Source organism: Blastomyces dermatitidis, assembly GCF_000003525.1.
Source record: "Blastomyces dermatitidis ER-3 genomic scaffold supercont1.1, whole genome shotgun sequence".
Lineage (NCBI taxonomy): Eukaryota > Fungi > Ascomycota > Eurotiomycetes > Onygenales > Ajellomycetaceae > Blastomyces > Blastomyces dermatitidis.
Genome location: NW_025544774.1, coordinates 10,221,224 through 10,242,237, shown reverse-complemented (window position 1 = coordinate 10,242,237; position 21,014 = coordinate 10,221,224). Strand labels below are relative to the sequence as shown.

General features: G+C 32.0%; 2 protein-coding genes across 2 annotated transcripts; both read left to right on the top strand.

Annotated features, from left to right (window-relative positions):
* Window positions 1–8,801: 8,801 nt before the first annotated feature.
* BDCG_01372 (uncharacterized protein) lies at window positions 8,802–9,653 on the top strand (the record flags this gene model as incomplete). Its single annotated transcript, XM_045416871.1, has 1 exon — window positions 8,802–9,653. The coding sequence occupies one exon, from the start codon at window positions 8,802–8,804 to the stop codon at window positions 9,651–9,653; it is 852 nt and encodes a 283-aa protein (XP_045272505.1).
* A 127-nt stretch (window positions 9,654–9,780) lies between these two features.
* BDCG_01371 (uncharacterized protein) lies at window positions 9,781–10,323 on the top strand (the record flags this gene model as incomplete). The annotated part of the gene is made up of 1 exon (XM_045416870.1): window positions 9,781–10,323. The coding sequence occupies one exon, from the start codon at window positions 9,781–9,783 to the stop codon at window positions 10,321–10,323; it is 543 nt and encodes a 180-aa protein (XP_045272504.1).
* Between the last annotated feature and the right edge of the window lie 10,691 nt (window positions 10,324–21,014).

Sequence of the window (21,014 nt, the reverse complement as noted above, 5' to 3'; positions counted from 1 at the left end):
ATGACATGTATGTCATTAAATCTGTGAATTGAATCTTTGAAATCAATTGAGTCTGAGAATAAGATTATATTTCATGTTCTGCAGCTCTCACACTCAAATATAGCAAGATCATTCTCTGAAGTGCAAGGAAACTCTTACTCTTGCAGATGATATCAAATATCAGTTATCAGATAATCTTATATGTTGAGAATTCTTCACTCAGCAGATCTCTTTCAATCTTCAGATTATATAATTATTAATATATTGTGTAGAAGCTTCTGTATCTACTAACACTTTTGCAGCCATCTCTCAATTCTTATTTAAGTGTCTCTTATATATTAACATTTCAGATCTTAAGATATTGAGATAAGTGTTCACTTTATCATTCTTATCTGCATCTCATTTAAGAGTCTGCTTCTTCTTTACATTCACAGAATTCAGAGAGTTATCTAACACAGATATCTCTTTCACTTTAAAGACTTTTCATAGAATATCAGCAAGTGTCTCTGAGCTCACTGATTCTGCTAGTTTTTTGACTCTCTTGCTTCTCTTGACTGTGCATACTGAATGCAATCTTTTGTATCATGATTTTAATGTCTACAGTTGAAACAAGCTCAATGCTCATGATATCAAGATTTTCACTCAGAGAATTTCTTTTTTGAGGGATTCAGTGCTTTAGCAATAATATTCAGATCTAGATTCATCGCATTCAGATATATGACTGATATTATACAAGTCTGATTATCTGTTCTTCACTGAGATATACTTAATTACAGTATTTTCTGTCACAATTGACTTACTTGTTTCTGTATGATGAGAATGTTGTATACTTCTTTCACTATATCTGATTATGAGGTTAAGCATTTTCATTCTACTCTCAACTCAGATGTAAGATCATGAATGAAGATCTGTAAACAGAAAGATGTTGAAAGCTCTTCATTCAATATGAGATAGTGTAAACTGAAGTGTATAAAGTACAATGTAAGATTACTCACTTATTTACACTCAGTGAAGTATTTATAATGCTTATCTCATATATTCACTTTCTTAAAGTTATACAAGATTCATTTGAAAAACTCATTTCATATTTATGAGAATGAATATCACTTCAGATCTGTGAGATTTATCTTTTTATCAGTTATTTATAATAACTTCACTTTTTCATGTAGAAATGCAGTAGATCTTAAGACTTGTTGAAACTTCATTGACTGTCTGTCTGTGAGTTCATATTTAATCTGATAATATGATCACATCTGACTTAGTCAGCTGATTACAGTATTATTTTTTCAGTCATCATTGAAGCTTGATAACTCTGACAGATCTCTTAGCTTGATATATCTCATACTCAGATTCTCATTCTGTGCAGCAGTCTCTGATAATGTGTATACTTCTGAAGAGATTATGAATGATTGTGATAAGATCTTCAGATTCAGTGTAGTTATCTATCTGTGTAAATATTCAATCTCTCACTGCAGATCTAAGATCTGGTTTTCTCTATTCTTATTGATGATGATGATTATGTCAGTGAAGCTCTTCATAGTGAATGCTTGATTCACAGTGAATACTAATTATTGTTTGACTTCTGTCTCAGCCTGTCACTGTGTATACAAGGTCTTAATCTTGTTTAGAATTCTTGTACATGTACAGAGCTTTGATTTCAGTTCAGCAGTCTTGACTGCTTTTCTTACTGTTTTCAGTAAACTCTCTGAGAGGTTCTGTATATCTTTCAGTTCAGATAGAAGAGAAGAGTGTTATTTATATTGACTAGAGAAGATATTCATTTCAGTGATTTCTTATTAATTATATAATGTCTATTATTATATCACTATATTATTATATTACTATATTATTATATCACTATATTATTATATCACTATATTATTATATGATTTTTATTATCATCATACAACTCTGATGATAGTCACTCTATCTTTCATCTCTTTGAGTGAAGAGTAGTCTTCTTTGAATCTGATTCATCACTCTTATCTCTTTTCTTACATCTCATCTGTTCACATATATAGCATTTATCTAGGTGTGAAGTTTTTCCTCAACAAGTGAAGCAGCATTAATTGAATACTCTTTCACTCACTGCTCTTTGTACACTATCTTTTAAGATGTTCTAGAATCACACTTAGACTGACCGTGTGACCGTGTCTGGGACCAGGACCAGATTTTTTGATAGTCTCATTACCAATTCGACTGATCCCATTACACAGTTTTAACATTAGATAGTAGTCTCATACTGTCTCAGTGAGACTTACTGTCTACTCTTGTCACATTTTCCAAATGAGACCATGATTTCTACTTCTCAATTTAAATTATTTTTATTGCTTTAAATGACTTTAAATCTCATTTGAGCATTACCAAAAAGCATTACTTTTTAAAAAATTAAAAATAGTCTAAAAAAAACCTTAAAATGTCTAAAAATAGTAACTTTATGCCAAGAATGAGACTAAATGGGACCAAATAGAACCACTTTCTCATTTTTTTCAAGTCATGGTTCTATTTTAAGATCTGATATATAGTCACTTTATCTGTTTTTTTGATAGCCAGTCCCAGCGGGATTCACGCCAAGAAATGTATGGGACCAGACCAAATGGAATCAAATGTGAAATTCATGGTCCTAGCGGCCAGTCTAATCACACTGACATGATAACTATGAATCACTTTGTAGACAGAATTATCACACTCTGAAGAAGTCTGCACTTCTCACTAGTTTTTAGACATGCTATCAGATGTGATTCAAAGATTGCTTAAGTCAGTGTATGATTACAGATGTATGCTGACTTCTTATATATTGTAATATTATATGCTAAATTAATTAGCGGCCGCTATGGCCTCTTTACACTTATAAGCTAGTAGTTCGGAAGCGGCCGCGTTATTATCCGACGGTCATACGTTCTTCCGAACCACAATTTATCAATGCTGAAAAAGAAATTATATAAGAGCTATGAACAGCTTCTTTGCTATTATCATCTGCAACTGCAGGCTAATACTTTTCATTATATAGAATCATAGACATGAGTGTATTATTTATAATTGAAACAACTGTTTTCAGAATGTCTGTTCAGAATTTCTTCAGAATCTTCTTATTAATAATAACTGCTCTGACACAGGTCATAATCATATGTATTCCACGCTCAGACACGCCAACTTGATGTGATGACTGAGAAGTAGTTGATTCTCATACTGTGTCATGATTGATGAACAATGCTGTAATCTTCATAAATCTGAATATATCATCAATATTGATTCTGATATATACTGATGCAGTAAAACCTAGATTCTTCATGAATTGAACTCAGTGCACATAGTAATTGTAAGCTTGATTCTTGATATATAAGAAATAGATTGATCTATATCTGATCATGTCATTCATAATTAATATATAATATTTATTACTCTGCTGCAATTCAACAGAGTGATCTGTAGACTCATTTAATATTTATTTATCATCTGTAAGATTGATATGAATCTGCTTCATTGAGTATACAATCTGTGACATGAGAGTGATTGAGTATTTACATGTTATACTCACTTTAATACAGGTGTTGCAAAAGAAATTGATCTTAATATCTTTGATACAGATGCTAGATAGTGAATTCTTTATCAGTGCTCTAATAGCTTCTGTGTGTATATATCTCAGATCAATATATCACTCTGCAAGTGTTTTCACAGTTGTGAATGATTCTTGATATTGAGGTTGATTAACAGTGAGATTATTATCATCAATAGTGATCATGACTTTAGTATAGTTATTATCATATACATATAATTTCACTGTGAAGTAGACTGCTTTAAACTTATGATATACATCAACTTCTGACATTCTTTCAACTATTTTATAAATTGAGTTTTAAGATATATGAATTGCAGTGAAAATCACTTCACTTGATACTTTAATGATGAAATAGAATGAAGTGTTTGAGCTTGAAAGCTTATATTGAAAACTCTGATTCTTCAATCTGATGAATAACAATAGATTGACTGTGAGATTGAGAATATAATGAACATTGCAGACAGTGATATTCTCTTCTTCAGATTCTAGAAGAAGATTACTGATCTCTTTGATATGACAGTAATCTTTATCTGCTGTATAAATCTTTATATTGTCATCATATATCTTTCACTGAATAAAAAACTGCTTTTCATCTGTCATGTGAAAACTCACACATGTGTCAAGTAATCAAGATTTGCTTATTATATCAATAGTTACTGAAAAAGCAATTGCTGCATTGATAGCTGCAGATTGTAAGATTATAAGATCAGAGAATTTCTTCTTCTTATCATCTTTATTCTTCTTTTTACTCTTTCACTTGCTGCATCTGCTGATACTGATATTATTACTATTATTCTTCTCAGATGTAATGATATATTTCTTATTTAACTCATATCACTGTTCAGTAGCAAGTTCTGAATATAGATATCAACAGATGTTTTTTCAGTGTCATCTTAAACTGCATATCTCACATTTGAAACTGTGTATAAATAATGTAGAGAGAGTTGTGATAGTTGCATTGACTTACTGAGACTTAGAATGTTCATTCTTGAACTTATTTGTACAGTTTATTAACTGTTTCATGAGATTATTAATATTAATATTGTATATAGAGTTCTGATCAGACATGTAGAAATTATCTAAATGTGTCTTGATAAAAGACTTTTGATGCTTCTTCAGATCAATAAGAAAGAGATTGTGATAGAAGTCTTCTGAGTTATTTATCAATTTCTTATAATATATAACTAGATAACAGAATCTTCTCTGAAATATCAGATAATTATTATCTCTGATATATAAGATAATGAATTCTTTCACAATATTTATATGTTTCTCTGCAAGTGAGACAGTATATTCAACTTCAATTCTTTCTCATAGCACAGCTGCATTATCTGGCTCAAGAGTTTCAATAATTGTATATACAGATTCTAATAAGAACTGGAACATACATTAATACAGTGCTTTAATATAAATACTTCATTTTTTAGCACTTAATATGTCTTGACTGATGTCTTCTGAACAGATATATTGATTCTTTGTAAGAATATCAGATTTACAGATAACTTCAGTATTCATAAGAATTTCTGTACATCAGATCTTATAGTTATTATCATCAAATATAATTACAGCTTTGATATTCATAGCTTTTTAAACATTCTTTTGATATTCACAGATCTCAGATTTGAAATCATCTGCTGCAGAGATGACTACTCAATATATACTCATTCTGTTGCAGAATATTATCAGATCATTGAATATCATTGATATTATATTATCTGAACTTATTCTAGATATGATACTTGTGTATTACACTTCTATAGACATTACTTATAAGCTTAAAGTGTCATTATTCAATTCATGATTCACTTCACTATTTACAGATAACTTCATGATCTCTTCTGTGACTTTTATATATTATATAGTATCTATTTTCTCTGATTCTTCATTGATAGATCTCTGAGTGTGAGAATATAAATATAAAATTCTTCTTCTATCACTTTGTGATGTAGGCATATCACTCATCAGTCAAAGAAGAATTGAATGAAGAAATTGAAAAAGAAAACATATTATATTATACTGTAGAATTCTGCTATTTCAATTGTCAGTCAAGCAGATACACTTGTAATATGCAATGTAAACTGTCAGGTCACGTGATCTGGCTTACTAATCCTTCCATCATATAACTTTTCACAAGCTAGCAATCTTTCAATCACACAAGCGTTACACCTTCCACAGGTTATGAGACTCATTTTGTGCAAAATCGCTGCCAATTCGGGATTCCTTATTGATATAATCATTATTTAACTACTGCTTCATTTGATACGCTCATCAGGAGTTAAAATCATCTTATTCTATCAGTATTGATGTGTTTGAGATCTTGATGATCAATAATACTACTGCTCACTTAAAAAAGAGGCTTGCAGAAAATGCACCATCTTTACAAAAAAAAAAAAAGCAAGAAAAGAGAATGATATTGACAAGAATTCAATAAATGAATATCAAGATGATGGATTCAATACAATCTCGCTCACATACACATTCGTGATCTTGTATTCTTTTCACTGAATCAGTTGCAGTTGATGATGATGATGATTTCTCACACTCATACTCTGTCAGTGAACATTCTTCTGAAGCCTTTGAAAGCTTCATTGATAAATGCTCTGAAACACTCTCTTGATTTGAAGCTGATTTGAATACAGCTTCTGACACAGTCATGCTGGCCTTCTGATCTACTCAACAGCTTAATGCTGATTCTCTTGATGAGAATAATGAACACTCAGATATCTACTGTTCAGATGAGACAATATCAGACTAACAGATAAAGCATGTCAAGATAATGCTTGAGATGAACAAGAGGAAGCAAAGAGTCTTAGAACTCAAACTACAACTGAAAAAACTCTGTTAACAGAGATTCTCTACAGATTGATCACAGAATATCAACAATTATTCTGTCATCACATCAACAGTCACATGAAATTCTAATCTCAGTGAAAGGTTGAAATTCAATCTTTATGAACTGAATAGCTGTGTTGACAAGGCAATCTCTTAATTCAAGAAAGATGTTAAGAATACTGTGAGATTAAACAGTCTGACTGGCACATTCAATTACATCACATGAAGCATCTTCATGAAATCAAAACTGATTGATGCACAGTGCTGATATATGATAGAGAAACAACAGACTCAGAACTCTCTATAAAAAGATGATGAATGAGCATCATTCTGAGATGTCAGAAATCAGTGACTCTACACATTCATCTCAAACTTCTTGAGTGCAGGTGTCAGATCACATTTCTTCAAATATAATAAAAATCAGATTACTTATACTCTATGAAATGCGATCAAACAGAAATACTCTGTTCTCAAAACACAGTTACACTGTGAGACAGTTCTGAAATTCATGTCTCTTAATGACATACAGGTCATCAATCTACACACATTCTTTGATAAGTTTCAGTTCATCATCATGAAATTGAAGATGTTGAATGCTTCTCTCTCAGATGCATGAATATTTGATATCTTCTACTCAGTTCTACTCGACAATTGAAGAAATTATATTCAGAAGAAGATAGAGAAGATACAGAATTTCAAATTCACAGCTGTGGTATTAAATGTTGATCTTCTCATAAAGGAAATTCATTCACAGCTTGATTCTTCAAAAGATAAAAAGAATCTGCAGAATATAGATTCTGCAGCTAACTCAGCTATAACAGCTACAACAGCTACAACAGCTATAACAGCCACAACAACTATCAGTAACAATACATCAAATTCAGCCCGTGGAGGCCGTACTGAACATGGTCATGACAGTACACAAGAGAGCTCTTAAAATTATCAGGGATTGAGAAACCTATCTACATGTTCTGAATGTAAGAGATCTTACTTTGACAACTGTTGATTGATCAATTCAGACAGTACTTCAGATAATTGAAGAATCTACAATACTGTAAGAATAAAGAAATTCAAAGAAAAGAAAGAAAAGAATAATAGTGAGAATAAGACTCAACTATTCATTACAGATGATTCAGAGACCTTTCAGATGACAAATCTTGCAGAGGTTATCAATGTGTCAGCCTGTTTTATGAAACCTCACAAGGATTTCTTCAACAGGCATTTATACATATTAAAAGACATCATCTTTCAGAAGAACCTTCATCTTACTGATTCATCAATACTGACTACTTCACATAACTCAAAGATTCTACTCAATGCAGTCTGTAAGACAGCTGCAGCAATTTCTTCAGTGACAGCAGATCTACTCACTGCAGTCTGTCAAGAGACTGCAGTGATTTCTGATTCATTAATTGATAATCTATTCATTGATGAGGAAATTCAATCTGAGTGTTTCTTATTTCTCATACTTAATAATAATTGATGAATTGACTATAATATCTCTGTAAGAATATCTACTCTTTTAGTGCAGAATATACTGAACTTCTCAGAACTCACAGTTGAATCTGATAACTCTTCAATATCTACAAGAGATATCACTATAGTAGAGAAATCAACAGTGAGAGAATTTTCAGTAAGAGATAGTTTTAAAGACCTACTCATTAATTCTGAGATCACTGTACTTTCAATTCTGAAAAACCTCACACGTGTCAAAGCTTCCATGAAATGAAAGTATTATTACAAGGCCTGTGTTAAAGAGGTCAACTGTTTGAAATATATACATTGAAAAGAGAATATAAAGAAGATAGAGAAATAGAGAGATAAAAAAAAATAATGTATATTATAACTGATTTTTCATTGCTTCACATTTTCCAGTCATTTTTTATACCTGTACTTGATTTGAAGGTGAATTTTATATATAGCATTGTGTATAGTTACTCTGGTGAGTGAGAGTGTCAGGTCACATGATCTGGCTTACTAATCCTTTCACTATATAACTTTTCACAAGCTAGTAATCTTTCAATCACACAAGCTTTACACCTTTCACATAAACATGATAAAAGAATTCTTCTATCTGAGATGAACACATTCAATACTTATGCAGGTGTTTTTAAACAAAAGTAAGAAAAAAATGTAATTCTTTGTAAAAATGTGCTATCCAGGCTATAACCTGTGAGATGGTTAATCTGTTGTATTCGTGTAGGAAGAGCTAGCTATATATATATTACATATGAGATCACGTGTAGGCGGAGCGGTCGTTACGGCAACGCCACTAGGGCGGATGCTACAGTTTCCACGGGTTAGTCACATGATATAATTGTATTAGAAAAAGATACACTCTGAAGAAAACAGGAGAGCAGCAGAGCCAACTGTTCACTCAGCTTTCATTCTTCTTTTCTGTTCTAGCAAATAGTGACACTTACTTGCATCAATGCTCGCTTTTCTTGTGAATAAGTTTAGACAGCAGAATAATAGCGAGTCTAGAACAGGCCATTCTGAACGCCGCTATGACGGTTCCTTCGACGGGGAAACAATATACGACTATTTCGGCAACCTCGTTATCAAGAGCCACAACATCCGAGATGGACACCCTGTCGCCATTAAATTCAAAACCGTGGGCTTTTTCTGGGAATCAGAGGCGGACATGATGGCCTACGCGCACTCTCAGAACCTCTTGGCTCCTGCCGTCTGGGAATGCCGCCAACTCGACAGCCATCGGATCGCCATGATTGCCGACTTTGTGCCAGGCAATCCACTTGACGAGGTCTGGCCGACATTGGATGAACAACAACGCATGTCGATCACAGAACAGCTTGCAGACCATTTAAAACTTTTCAGGTCATGCACCCAGCCGTATATTGGACGTGTCAATCGCCAACCCACCTACAACCCATACGAAGGCATCGAGAGAAAGCTCATGGGGCCATTCAACTCAGAGGCCGATTTCGATCAATGGTGTCTTTCCCGTATAAAGAACCCGTCTGAAAAAAGCAAGTGGAGGAGGAAACTCGCTGAATTACGGAGGAATAGTCAGTCAAAGTTTGTGCTCACACACGGAGACCTCTTTCCACGGAATATACTTGTTAAGGAAGGGAAGATAACAGGTATTGTGGACTGGGAGCGTAGCGGATTTTATCCGGAGTATGTCGAGTACGCACTTGCCGCATGTTTGTATGATTATGGAGGAGAAGAGTGGTGGAAACCCTTACTGATGGAAGCCTTGACTCCTTGCATTCCAGAGCGACTAGAAGTTCAGAGTGTGATATACAAGCGAGGATATTGAAACTCATGTGCATTATGCTAAACTTCGGGCCGCAATGAAATATTGCCTGACTGGATACTTAAATACCCCTCTTCTCAACCCTGCCTTCCCAACTAGGATAATGTGATTATGCCGCAAAAACTTCAGTATGTCCTCAATACTTTCAGCATCATCTCAAACCCTTGAATATGCTCCGCAAACCCTTCATCTTGTTGCATTCGGCATCGGAGATATAGCGCATTGGGCGCTATTTATTCCCAACAGAACGGCTGACCCTACCGGAACCCTTGTGCACATCGGGATAGAAGGCAATGACGCGAAGTCTGGCGGAGGTGAGGCTGAGCTACTTATCAACCAGTTCCAACTCTCGCGCAGCTCTGCAAAGAGTGTTGTGCCTCTTGTAGGCTCACGTGCAACACGCGGGGAAGTTGAGGATGCGGCGAGAGCATGCTTTGAGAGTTTCGATTACAATATCCTTCTCGACAACTGTCAGACTTTCACTATTGATGTCTTGACAGAATTGCGACGAAGATTGCCCTCTCAGATCCAGCAAGCTTCGATCAATCTTATCCGGGAACAATACGGAACAACACCAGTTAAAATCCAGCAATTTCTCGACCGACACAAACAACAACAAAACACTGAAGGACATCAACCTGAGTCTTCAGAGCCACGATTTTCCCTTGATTAATGGCAACACTTCGCCGTCAACGGTCAATGAATGCGCGACCGTCTTTGAATGGCAGCCCGGCAGTGATTTACTATGGTTTGGTGGTGAAGGAACATAAGGGTGTCTTGATGCCGTTTAGTCTGGATATTCCTAAAGATATGATATTAAATATCAAAATCTACATGAGATTAGCTAAATAAATCTGGTTTGTTTCTGCTTGGCTTATACCTCTTCAAAGCTTGAAATGAAAGGCTGGCTGTGCTTCTTGCTCTGATTGTTACAAGAGCCCTGTTTCTTATCTGAAGGCCTGAAATAGGTAAATAATGACCACAGTCAATTTGCAGCATGGTCAAGTGTAAAATGACTATATCAGTTCATGTTTTAACACCTTCAGTTCATTTTGAAATAGTTAATTATCTACATAGATTAATATAGTAATAGTAATAAACATGATACAATTTAGTAACTCTAGTTATATCTTTTCAACCTTCAAATCTACATGCTGGAAATGGCCTTTTTCACTTCGTTCTCTTGCGCTCACTATATCAAGACATTATTCAATAAATGCATCAGAGCCTTGACCCCGGTCATTCTTATAGAAATGTTTCATTTAATAAAGGCTTTTAGCTTAGCAAAGAACTCTTCAATTGAATTTAAGTTTGATAAATAGAGTGATAGGTATATCAAGACAATCTCTGCATCAGTACACATTTACTCCAGGCTATGAGACAGTTATATATAGCCTGTATTACCTCAGTAGCTGATTATGAAGTTCAAGTTTGATGGAATAATCAAGGAAATTTCACTGAACTCTTTCAAAGTCTGTAAAACAGAGCTTTGAGAAGAATTCTGAGAGTATTCAAATCATCTTCTATTAAAGTAATGAAAATTGAAGCTTCAATTTCTTCTTCTGTTATTAGATTTGAAAAGATCTGTATAAAGTATGATCTGAGAGTTATAAAGATGAGCTTAAATTATATAATCAGAGAAAGAGTCTCTTCTTCATTTTCATTAATTAACTCTGAAGATGAACTAGATTGAAATAGATTTCTTAATTGAAATGAAAATAATTCTTCAAAGAAAATATCTTCTCAATTATAACAGACTATACTTACTGATTAAAAATCAATTATCTTCTTTCAATATTGAATAAGTTAATCATGAGAAGATATCTCTCTGAAGAGAAAAGCTTGAATCTCTTATAGACTTATAAATAAGTGAACTATTTAAAGAGAAAGAATATAAACAGCATTTGAAGAGAATTTCTACAATTAATATAGAAGACTCTATTCTGATTTATTCAGATGATTTAAAAAATGAGAATTTGAATAGATTAGATACAGATATTACTTATACTGAAGATAATATCAATTTTATCTCAGATTTCTGAAATTTAGACTGTGAATCTGAAGTCTTTGATACTGAACTATTTATAATAGTAAAAGCTTTCAAACTTATTGAAATAAAATCTTATAAAAGAGAAAATAGTTCAAAAGAGATATGAATATTCTCTGATAGTCAAGCTGCTTTAAAAAGACTTAGAAATAGTTAGATTTATAATAATTAAATAAATCTTGAACTTATTTTAAACTCTGTTTTGAAAATTCAAAAGAGAAGAATATCAAAGATGATAATTTATCTACACTAAGTTTCTGTTTATATGAATATTCATGATAATGAATTAACTGATTCAGCTGTAAAAAGGAATTCAGAATTAAGCAGATCTTTTCAAAAAATTATATTCTAGTCTTTTATAAAGAGAAAGATAAAAGAATATTATTTAGATAAGTGAAATGAAAGTTAACAGAAATAAAAGAAGAGTATATATTATTAAAGATTTGAAATAAAACTCAAGTGAAAATCTTGTTTAATTAAATATAAAAAGATAATATTCTCATCTATAATACAGCTGAAACTAGAACATAGGTATTTTAAATCTTATATACAAAGATTTGATGATAGATTTGATTCAATAGAATGCTTATTCTGCAATGTAAATAAGAATTTTGAGTATATTATAATACACTGTGTATTATACAATAATCTGAGAGTCAGATTGAAAGAGAAGTATATTTTAAATCAATTAAATATACAATTCTTATTCTCAACTGAGACAGGAATTAAATACTTAATAGACTTTCTATCAGAAACTCAAGCAGCGACAAGAAAATGACTAAATTCAGAAATATTTAAATATAAAGAGAAGGAAATTGATCAGATATAGTCTGTTAAAACAGCTATATACTATCTTTTAATAATTTGTTTTATTATAGTCTCTCTTTACTTTACTTTTTTCTTTCTATTCTTTTCTATTGTGGCGGGCTGCGCCTGATCAATCATATAGACTATTTCATTACACTTCACAGATTTCTACTGCTCTGATTCTCAGTCGCTGATTCTCAGCTGAAAATCTATGAAATTTCTATTCTTCTGCTCTGAAGCTTCACTATGTATGAAAACCTCTATTCTTTCACTCTGAAGTTCCTCTGTGTATGTCACTGCATATGTGTGTAAATATTCATTTCAATCACTGATTCTCACACTTTCTCTTTCTTTTCTTCTCTAATATTTTTCACTTTGTTATATAAGATCTATAAATATTATGCTGATCTATTCAGTATAGATCTGTTACACTTGAAAAACATTCATTATCTTCTTATTAAAAACAATTACTTATCAAGATATCTGAATACATAATAATATATAAGAAATAGAGAAACAGTTAAACAGTTAAATAGATACTATATTCTCAGATAGAAGCTTACTTATCAGTCACTCTGATTCTATAACAAAATCTTATGAAGAGAGTAAGATCTTATAAAGAGAATATCAGTGAAAGATCTGAGAGTTATAACATCACAGATATATAAGATATTCATATAATTACACTTCTTCTGATTTCACAGATATCATATATTTAATAATCAATATAATCATGTCTAACAATAATATGAGAGAACTCTCAAATGTGAGTATAGATATAATATCACAGTGACTCTGAGTAATATTGAAATTACAACAGTAATAGATAGCTGATATACATACAACTCAACAACTTCAATATGAGAAAATTCAACAATTAATTTAATAAGAAACTCATATAATTTCAATATTTACAGAATTGAATATAAAAGCACTGAAAGAATACATAGATGCTTTCACACATTTCAATACTTTCAATCTCACTCTCTACTCATCATGAAGAATGAAAATACTCATGAAACTTAGTATAGATGAAGATATTATAAGTTCACTAATCAATCAAGATTGATATATCAATGAATAATGGAAGAATCACATGAAATAAAAGTTTCATTCATGAATGAAAGCATGTGAACCAGTATTGTAAATATCTGATAATATTATTAAATATCTTGATATTCTGTTCTGAGACACTGTCATGCAACAGAAAGTATTAGATTAATTATAGATTATCTGACAGAGAAACACTTCTCTTACAATATTTATTCCTAACATTGATATCAAGATCTTAGAAGCAGGTGATCAATCTTGAGAGAATTAAATGAAGATTAGTATACTCAAGAAGATAATAACTTTCAAACTCTTACAGACTCTTATAAGCATAAATAAAGACCTGACTTATGAAGACTTCTGCACACAGCTTCAGATACTGAATGACTGTCTTATCAAGCTCAAGAGAATACAGAACAGTGATAGAAGATATTACACTCACATATCTGTGTTAAGAAATAACTCAGCTACTCATACATCTGCACTGAGAAATAATAACAATGATGCAGATGCTATGAACTGAGTAAACTTGAATATCTATATATAAGCAAGAGTCTTCATTATCTGAACAGGCTTCTGAGTCTCTGAGATCACTTCTGAAGAAGTCATTAATCAATATCAATAAGAAGTGTGCATCAACTGTAATTAATCAGAGTATATTACTTTCAACTGTTGATCAGTCTATATATCTTCTTGCTTAAAGAATGAATCAGCATCTGTTCACATCAATCATATTATATTAGAGAAGGATTTATAAGATAACTATAAGAATATCTCAATGAAACAGAGAAAAGATTAACTTCTGTTCAAATTCATAAGCAAAAGCTTAAAGAGATTAAATGATAATAATTTAAAGAGAAAATAACAATGAACATAATTCTTGTATCTACTATGATAGATAATATGTATAATATAAAAGTCATGATAGACAGCAGTCTATGTCATTATACAATGATTAAATCTTCAATCATAAGATATTATAATCTTCAGTATATTCTCTTATCAAGATCTCAACTCCTCACAGAATTTGATGATTTAAAAGATATTCATACTCATTACATGATGAAACTAAACATAGATGTTAAAGAACATTAATATGAAGATATTCATGTATACAAAGTGAATAATTTTGACTATAATCTTATACTAGAACTTGTCTGACTATCTGAATAAAATATCTTCTTGAATACTCAAAACAGAGGCTTAATATTCTTGAATAATGATAGAATTCACAAAGATGATATTCACAAGACTATGAATTTTACGCAGATCTCTATCAATACTTAAAAAATACTCTGAAAAAGAAGTCATCATCAAAGTCACTGACAGAGTCACTTATAAAATCACTGATAGAAGAATTATATATCAATTTATTTCATCAGTCTGACTGATATTAAAAAAGCTCTAGAAAAGTTATCTTATACTATAATAACAGATTCTCACACAAAACTCTGTTAATAATATCATAAATATCTAGATATCTTCTGATAAGATAATATTATAAATATATCTTCTTTACAAGACTCAGAAGTGAATCACAGTATCAAGTTAAAAAAGAAGAATAAGAAGAACTCTGAGTCACTGTGAGACTCTCTTTATAATATATCTCAAGATGAACTTCTTCTTCTTCAGAAGACACTCAATAATCTATTGAATAAGAGATTTATATATATTAGTAACTCTTTCACTGCAGCTTCTATTCTCTTTATAAAGAAGTCAGATGAAGAACTCTGATTCTGTGTGAACTATTGAGATCTGAACAGACTAACAAAGAAAGATTATTATCTCTTATCTCTTATCAATAAAACTCTAGCATATATAAGATAAGCTTATTAGTTTACAAAGCTAGATATTATCACTGCATTTTATAAGATTTATATCACTGAAGAAGATGAAGAACTTATAGCATTCTGAACACATTATAATCTATTTGAATAAGTAGTCACATTATTTAAACTGACTAATACTCTCAGTACATTTCAGAAGTATATTAACTAAGTACTCTGAGATTTTCTTAATGAGTTTATATCTATATATCTAGATAATATTCTCATCTTCACTGACAAATTCAGAAAAGAATCTCAAGAATACATGTGAAAGATATTACAATGATTATAAGAGACAGAACTATCAATAGATATTAATAAGTATGATTTCAAAGTCAAGAGTATAAAATATCTAGGCTTTATCATAGAAGCTGATAAGAGAATTCAATTGAATTCTGAGAAAGTCTCTACTACTCTCAAGTGAGAGACTTTATATACTGTGAAAGATGTATAAAGCTTCATTGAATTCACAAACTTCTATCAGTAATTTATATAAAACTTCTCAGATATTATGAGATCACTTACAGAACTTACTAAGAAAGACTCAGTATTTCAATGATCAGTGAACACTGAAGCTGAATTGATACAGATAAAGAAGATATTCATTAATATCTCTCTACTGATAATATTCAATTCTGATTATAAAATAGTTGTTAAAGCTAATTTCTCTGACTATATTATAGAAGAAGCTATATTACAATATGATAATAAAGATATCTTACAATTATGCATCTTTTGTGAAAGGTGTAAAGCTTGTGTGATTGAAAGGTTACTAGCTTGTGAAAAGTTATATGATGAAAGGATTAGTAAGCCAGATCATGTGACATAACATTCTCACTCACTGAAATAACTATACATAATGCTATATACAAAATTCACCTTCAAATCAAGTACAGGTATAAAAAATAACTGGACAATGTATAGTAATGAAAAACCAGTCATTATATACATTATTTTTTTATTCCTCTATCTCCCTATCTTCTTTATATTCTCTTTTGAACATGTATATTTTAAATGATTGACCTCTTTAACACAGGCCTTGTAATAATACTTCCATTCCATGAAAGCTTTGGCGTGTGTGAGGTTTTCAGAATCAGAAGTGCAGTGATCTCAGAATCAATGAGTAGGTCTTTAAGACTGTTTCTCACTGAAGCTTCTCTCACTGTAGTGATATTTCTTGTAGATGTTGAAGAGTCATCAGATTCAACTGTGAATTCTGAAAAGTTCAGTGTATTCTGTACTAAAAGAGTAGATATTCTCGCGGAGATATCATAGTCAATCCACCAATTATTAGTGAGTACAAGAAATAATGAACACTCAGGTTGAATTTCCTCATCAATGAACAGATTATCAATTGATGGATTAGAAATCACTGCAGTCTCTTGACAGGCCGCAGTGGGTAGACCTGGTGGCGCCGAAGGAATCACCGCAGCCGCTTTACAGGCCGCATTGAGTAGAACCTTCAGGTTGTTCATTGTCAGTATTAATGAATTGGCAAGATGAAGGTCCTCCTGGAAGATAACATTCTTTGATATGTATAAACGCCCGTTGAAGGGATCCTTGTGAGATTCCATGAAACAGGCTGGCACATTGATAATCTCTGCAAGGTTTGTCATCTGATAGGTCTCTGATTCATCTGTAATAAATAGTTGAGTTCTATTCTCACTATTCTTTTCCTTCTTTTCTTTGAATTTCTTTATTCTTACAGTGTTGTAGATTCTTCAATTATCTGAAGTACTGTCTGAATTGATTAATCAACAGATGTCAAAGTGAGATCTCTTACATTCAGAACATGTAGATGAATTTCCTGATCTCTGATGATTTCAGAAGCTCTCTTGTGAACTATTACAATCATGTTCATTACAGCCTTCACAGGCTGAATTCAATGTATTATTATTAATAGTTATTGTGACTGTTATAGCTCTTGTAGCTGTTGTAGCTGTTATACCTGAGTTGACTGCAGAATCTGTATTCTGCAGATTCTTTTTATCTTTTGAAGAATCAAGCTATGAGTGAATTTTCTTCATGAGAAGATCAACATTCAATATCACAGCTGTGGATTTGAAATCCTGTATCTTCTCTATCTTCTTCTGAACATAATTTCTTCAATTGTTCAGTAGAACTGAGTAGAAGACATCAAATATTCATGCATCTGAGAGAGAAGTATTCATCATCTTCAATTTTATAATAATAAATCAGAACTTATCAAAGAATGTGTGTAGATTAATGATCTGTGTGTCATCAAGTAATATAAATTTAAGAACTGTCTCATAGTATAACTGTGTTTTTAAGACAGAGTATTTCTGTTCAATTGTATTTCATAGAGTATAAGTGATCTGATTTTCATCATATTTAGAGAAATGTGATCTGACACCTGCACTTAAGAAGTTTGAGATGAATGTGTAGAGTCACTGATTTCTGATGTCTCAGAATGATGCTCATTTCTCATCTCTTTATAGAGGATTTCAAGTCTGTCATTTCTCTATCATATATCAACACTGTGCATCAACCAGTTTCACTTTCATAAAGATGCTTTATATGATGTAATTAAATGTATCAGTTAGACTGTTTAATCTCACAGTATTCTTGACATCTTTCTTGAATTGAGAGATTGTCTTGTCAACACAGCTATCTGATTTATAAAGGTTGAATTTCAATCTTTTATCAAGATTAGAATTTCATGTGACTGTACAGACTGTTGAGATGATGACAGAATAATTATTGACATTCTGTAATCAATCTGTGAAGATTGAGAGTCTCTTTTGATGGAGTTTTTTCAGTTATAGTTCAAGTTCTAAAAGTCTAGATCTCTTCTTCTTCATCTTAAATGTCATCTTGAGATGTTTCATCTGTTGGTCTCATATTGCCTCGTCTGAACAGTTAACTTCATGAGAACCAGCATCAAGCTGTTGAGTAGATCAGGGGGCCGGCCTGACTGTGTCAGAAGCTGTATTCAAACCAGCTTCAAATTGAGACAGTGTTTCAGAGCATTCATTAATAAAGCTTTCAAAGACTTCAGAAGAATGTTCACTGACAGAGTATAAGTGTGAAGAATTATCATCATCAATTGCAACTGATTCAGTGAGAAGAACATGAGATTGTGAATGTGTATGTGAGTGAGATTGTGATGAATCTGCCATCTTGATATTTATTTATTGAATTCTTGTCAATATGATTCTCTTTTTCTTTCTTTTTTACAATGTGGTGCATTTTCTGCAAGCCTCTTTTTTAAGTGAGCAGTAGTATTATTGATCAACAAGATCTTAATACTGATAGAATAAGATGATTTTAACTTCTAATGAGTGTATCAAATGAAGCAGTAGTTAAATAATGATTATATTGACAAGAAATCCCGAATTGACAGTGATTTTGTACAAAACAGGTCTCATAACCTGTGAAAGGTGTAAAGCTTGTGTCATTGAAAGGTTTCTAGCTTGTGAAAAGTGATATGACGAAAGGATTAGTAAGTCAGATCACGTGACCTGACATCTTTATATCTAAGAAACTCAGTCTTATCAAATGCAACTATGAGATCTATAATAAGAAACTTCTTATAATTATATACTGTCTAAAAGAATGAGACTCGAAACTTTGAAGCATCTTCAAATTTGAGATAATCACAGATTATAAGAATCTCAAGCACTTCATAACTACTTATAAACTCACTGAATAATAGATGTAATAATCTGAGTTCTTAAGCTGCTTTCATTTTACAATACACTATCATTCTGATAGACAGAACTCAATGATAGATGCTCTCTCACAATGAGAGTAAGATATATCATCTGATATAACAGATACTTGCTGAATGAATCAAGAGCAATGACTCTTGAATCTGAAGATACTAGTTAATCAAGATGAAACAGCTTATGACACTGTACATGATTCTTCAATTCCAACTGCTACTGATATCTCAACTTCTCTTAAATCTATAGTAGATGAACTATGACATACAGTAGCTCAAACTAATGAACTTCTTATTATTATTATTATTATTCTTCAATTATAGATGTATACAGTCAGAGACTATGACATCTACCTGAGAATCTTTAGTTCTCAGGGTTTTTCCTATATCTATAGAGTCAACTATTATACATTTATCAATTTCAAATATGCAAAATCAGAAAATTCCAGCTCAGAATACAAAAACTGTTTACAAATTACAGTATTTCAACACCTTCTGATAGTTTGAAATCATTTGAAAATATTATGACAAAAGAAAAGAGAACATAGTCTTAAAGATAGACACATTAAATAGATAGAGAAAAGAACAGAAGAAAACAAGTACAGTAAAGAGAGACTATAATAAAATAAAATTATTAAAAGATGATGTATAGCTGTTTTAACAGACTATATCTAGTCAATTTTCACCTCTTCATATTCAGATACTGCTGAATTCAATCATTTTCTTGTAGCTGCTCTAGTTTCTGATAGAAAGTCTATTAAGTATTTAGTTTCTATCTCAGTTGAGAATAAGAACCTCATATTTAATTGATTTAAATCATACTTCTTCTTTAATCTGACTCTGAGACTATTGTATAATGCACAATGCATTATAATATACTCAGGATTTTCATTCACATTGCAGAATAAGCACTCTGTTGAATCAAATCTATCATCAAATCTTTGTATATAAGATTTGAAATAACCATGTCCTAGTTTCAGCTGAATTGTGGTTCGGAAGAACGTACGACTGTCGGATAATAACGCGGCCGCTTCCGAACTACTAGCGTATGTGTACGAGTGCAAAGGGGCCATAGTGTACGCTAATTAATTTAGTGTACAAGATTACAATATAAGAAGCTGGCATACACCTGTAATCATACACTGGCTTAAGCAATCTTTGAATCACATCTGATAGCATGTCTAAAAATCAGTGAGAAGTGCAGGCTCCTCCAGGGCATGATAATTCCATCTATGAAGTGATTCATAGTTATCATACCAGTGTGGTTCTAGAACATCTTAAAAGATAGTGTATAAAGAGTGATGAGCAGAAGAGCATCTGATTAATGCTGCTTCACTTGTTGAGGGAAAACTTCATGCCCAGGCACATGCCATGTATGAGACGCGAACAGATGAGATGTGAGAAAAGGGATGGAAGCAGTGAATCAGATTCAAAGAAGACCACTCTCCACTCAAAGGGATAAAAGGGAGGGGTGACCACCACCGGAGTCATATAATGATAACAGAAATCATATAATGATATAGTGATATAGTGATATAGCGATATAACAATAGACATTGTATGATCAATAAGAAAATCACTGAAATGAATATCTTCTCTAGCTGATACAAACAACACCCTTCTCTGCTATCTGAACTGAAAGGTATGCAGAACCTCTCAGAGGGTTTACTCAAAACAGTAAGAAAAGCAGCTGAGATCACTGAACTGGAATTGAAGCTCTGTACATGTATGAGAATTCTAAATGAGATCAAGATCTTGCATACACAGTGACAGACTGAGATGAAAGTCAAACAACAATTGACATTCACTATGAATCAAGTATTCACTATGAAGAGCTTCACTGACACAATCATCATCATTAATAAGAATAGAGAAAATCAGATCTTAGACCTGTAGCAGAAGATTGAATGTTTACACAGACAGATGACTATACTGAATCTGAAGATCTC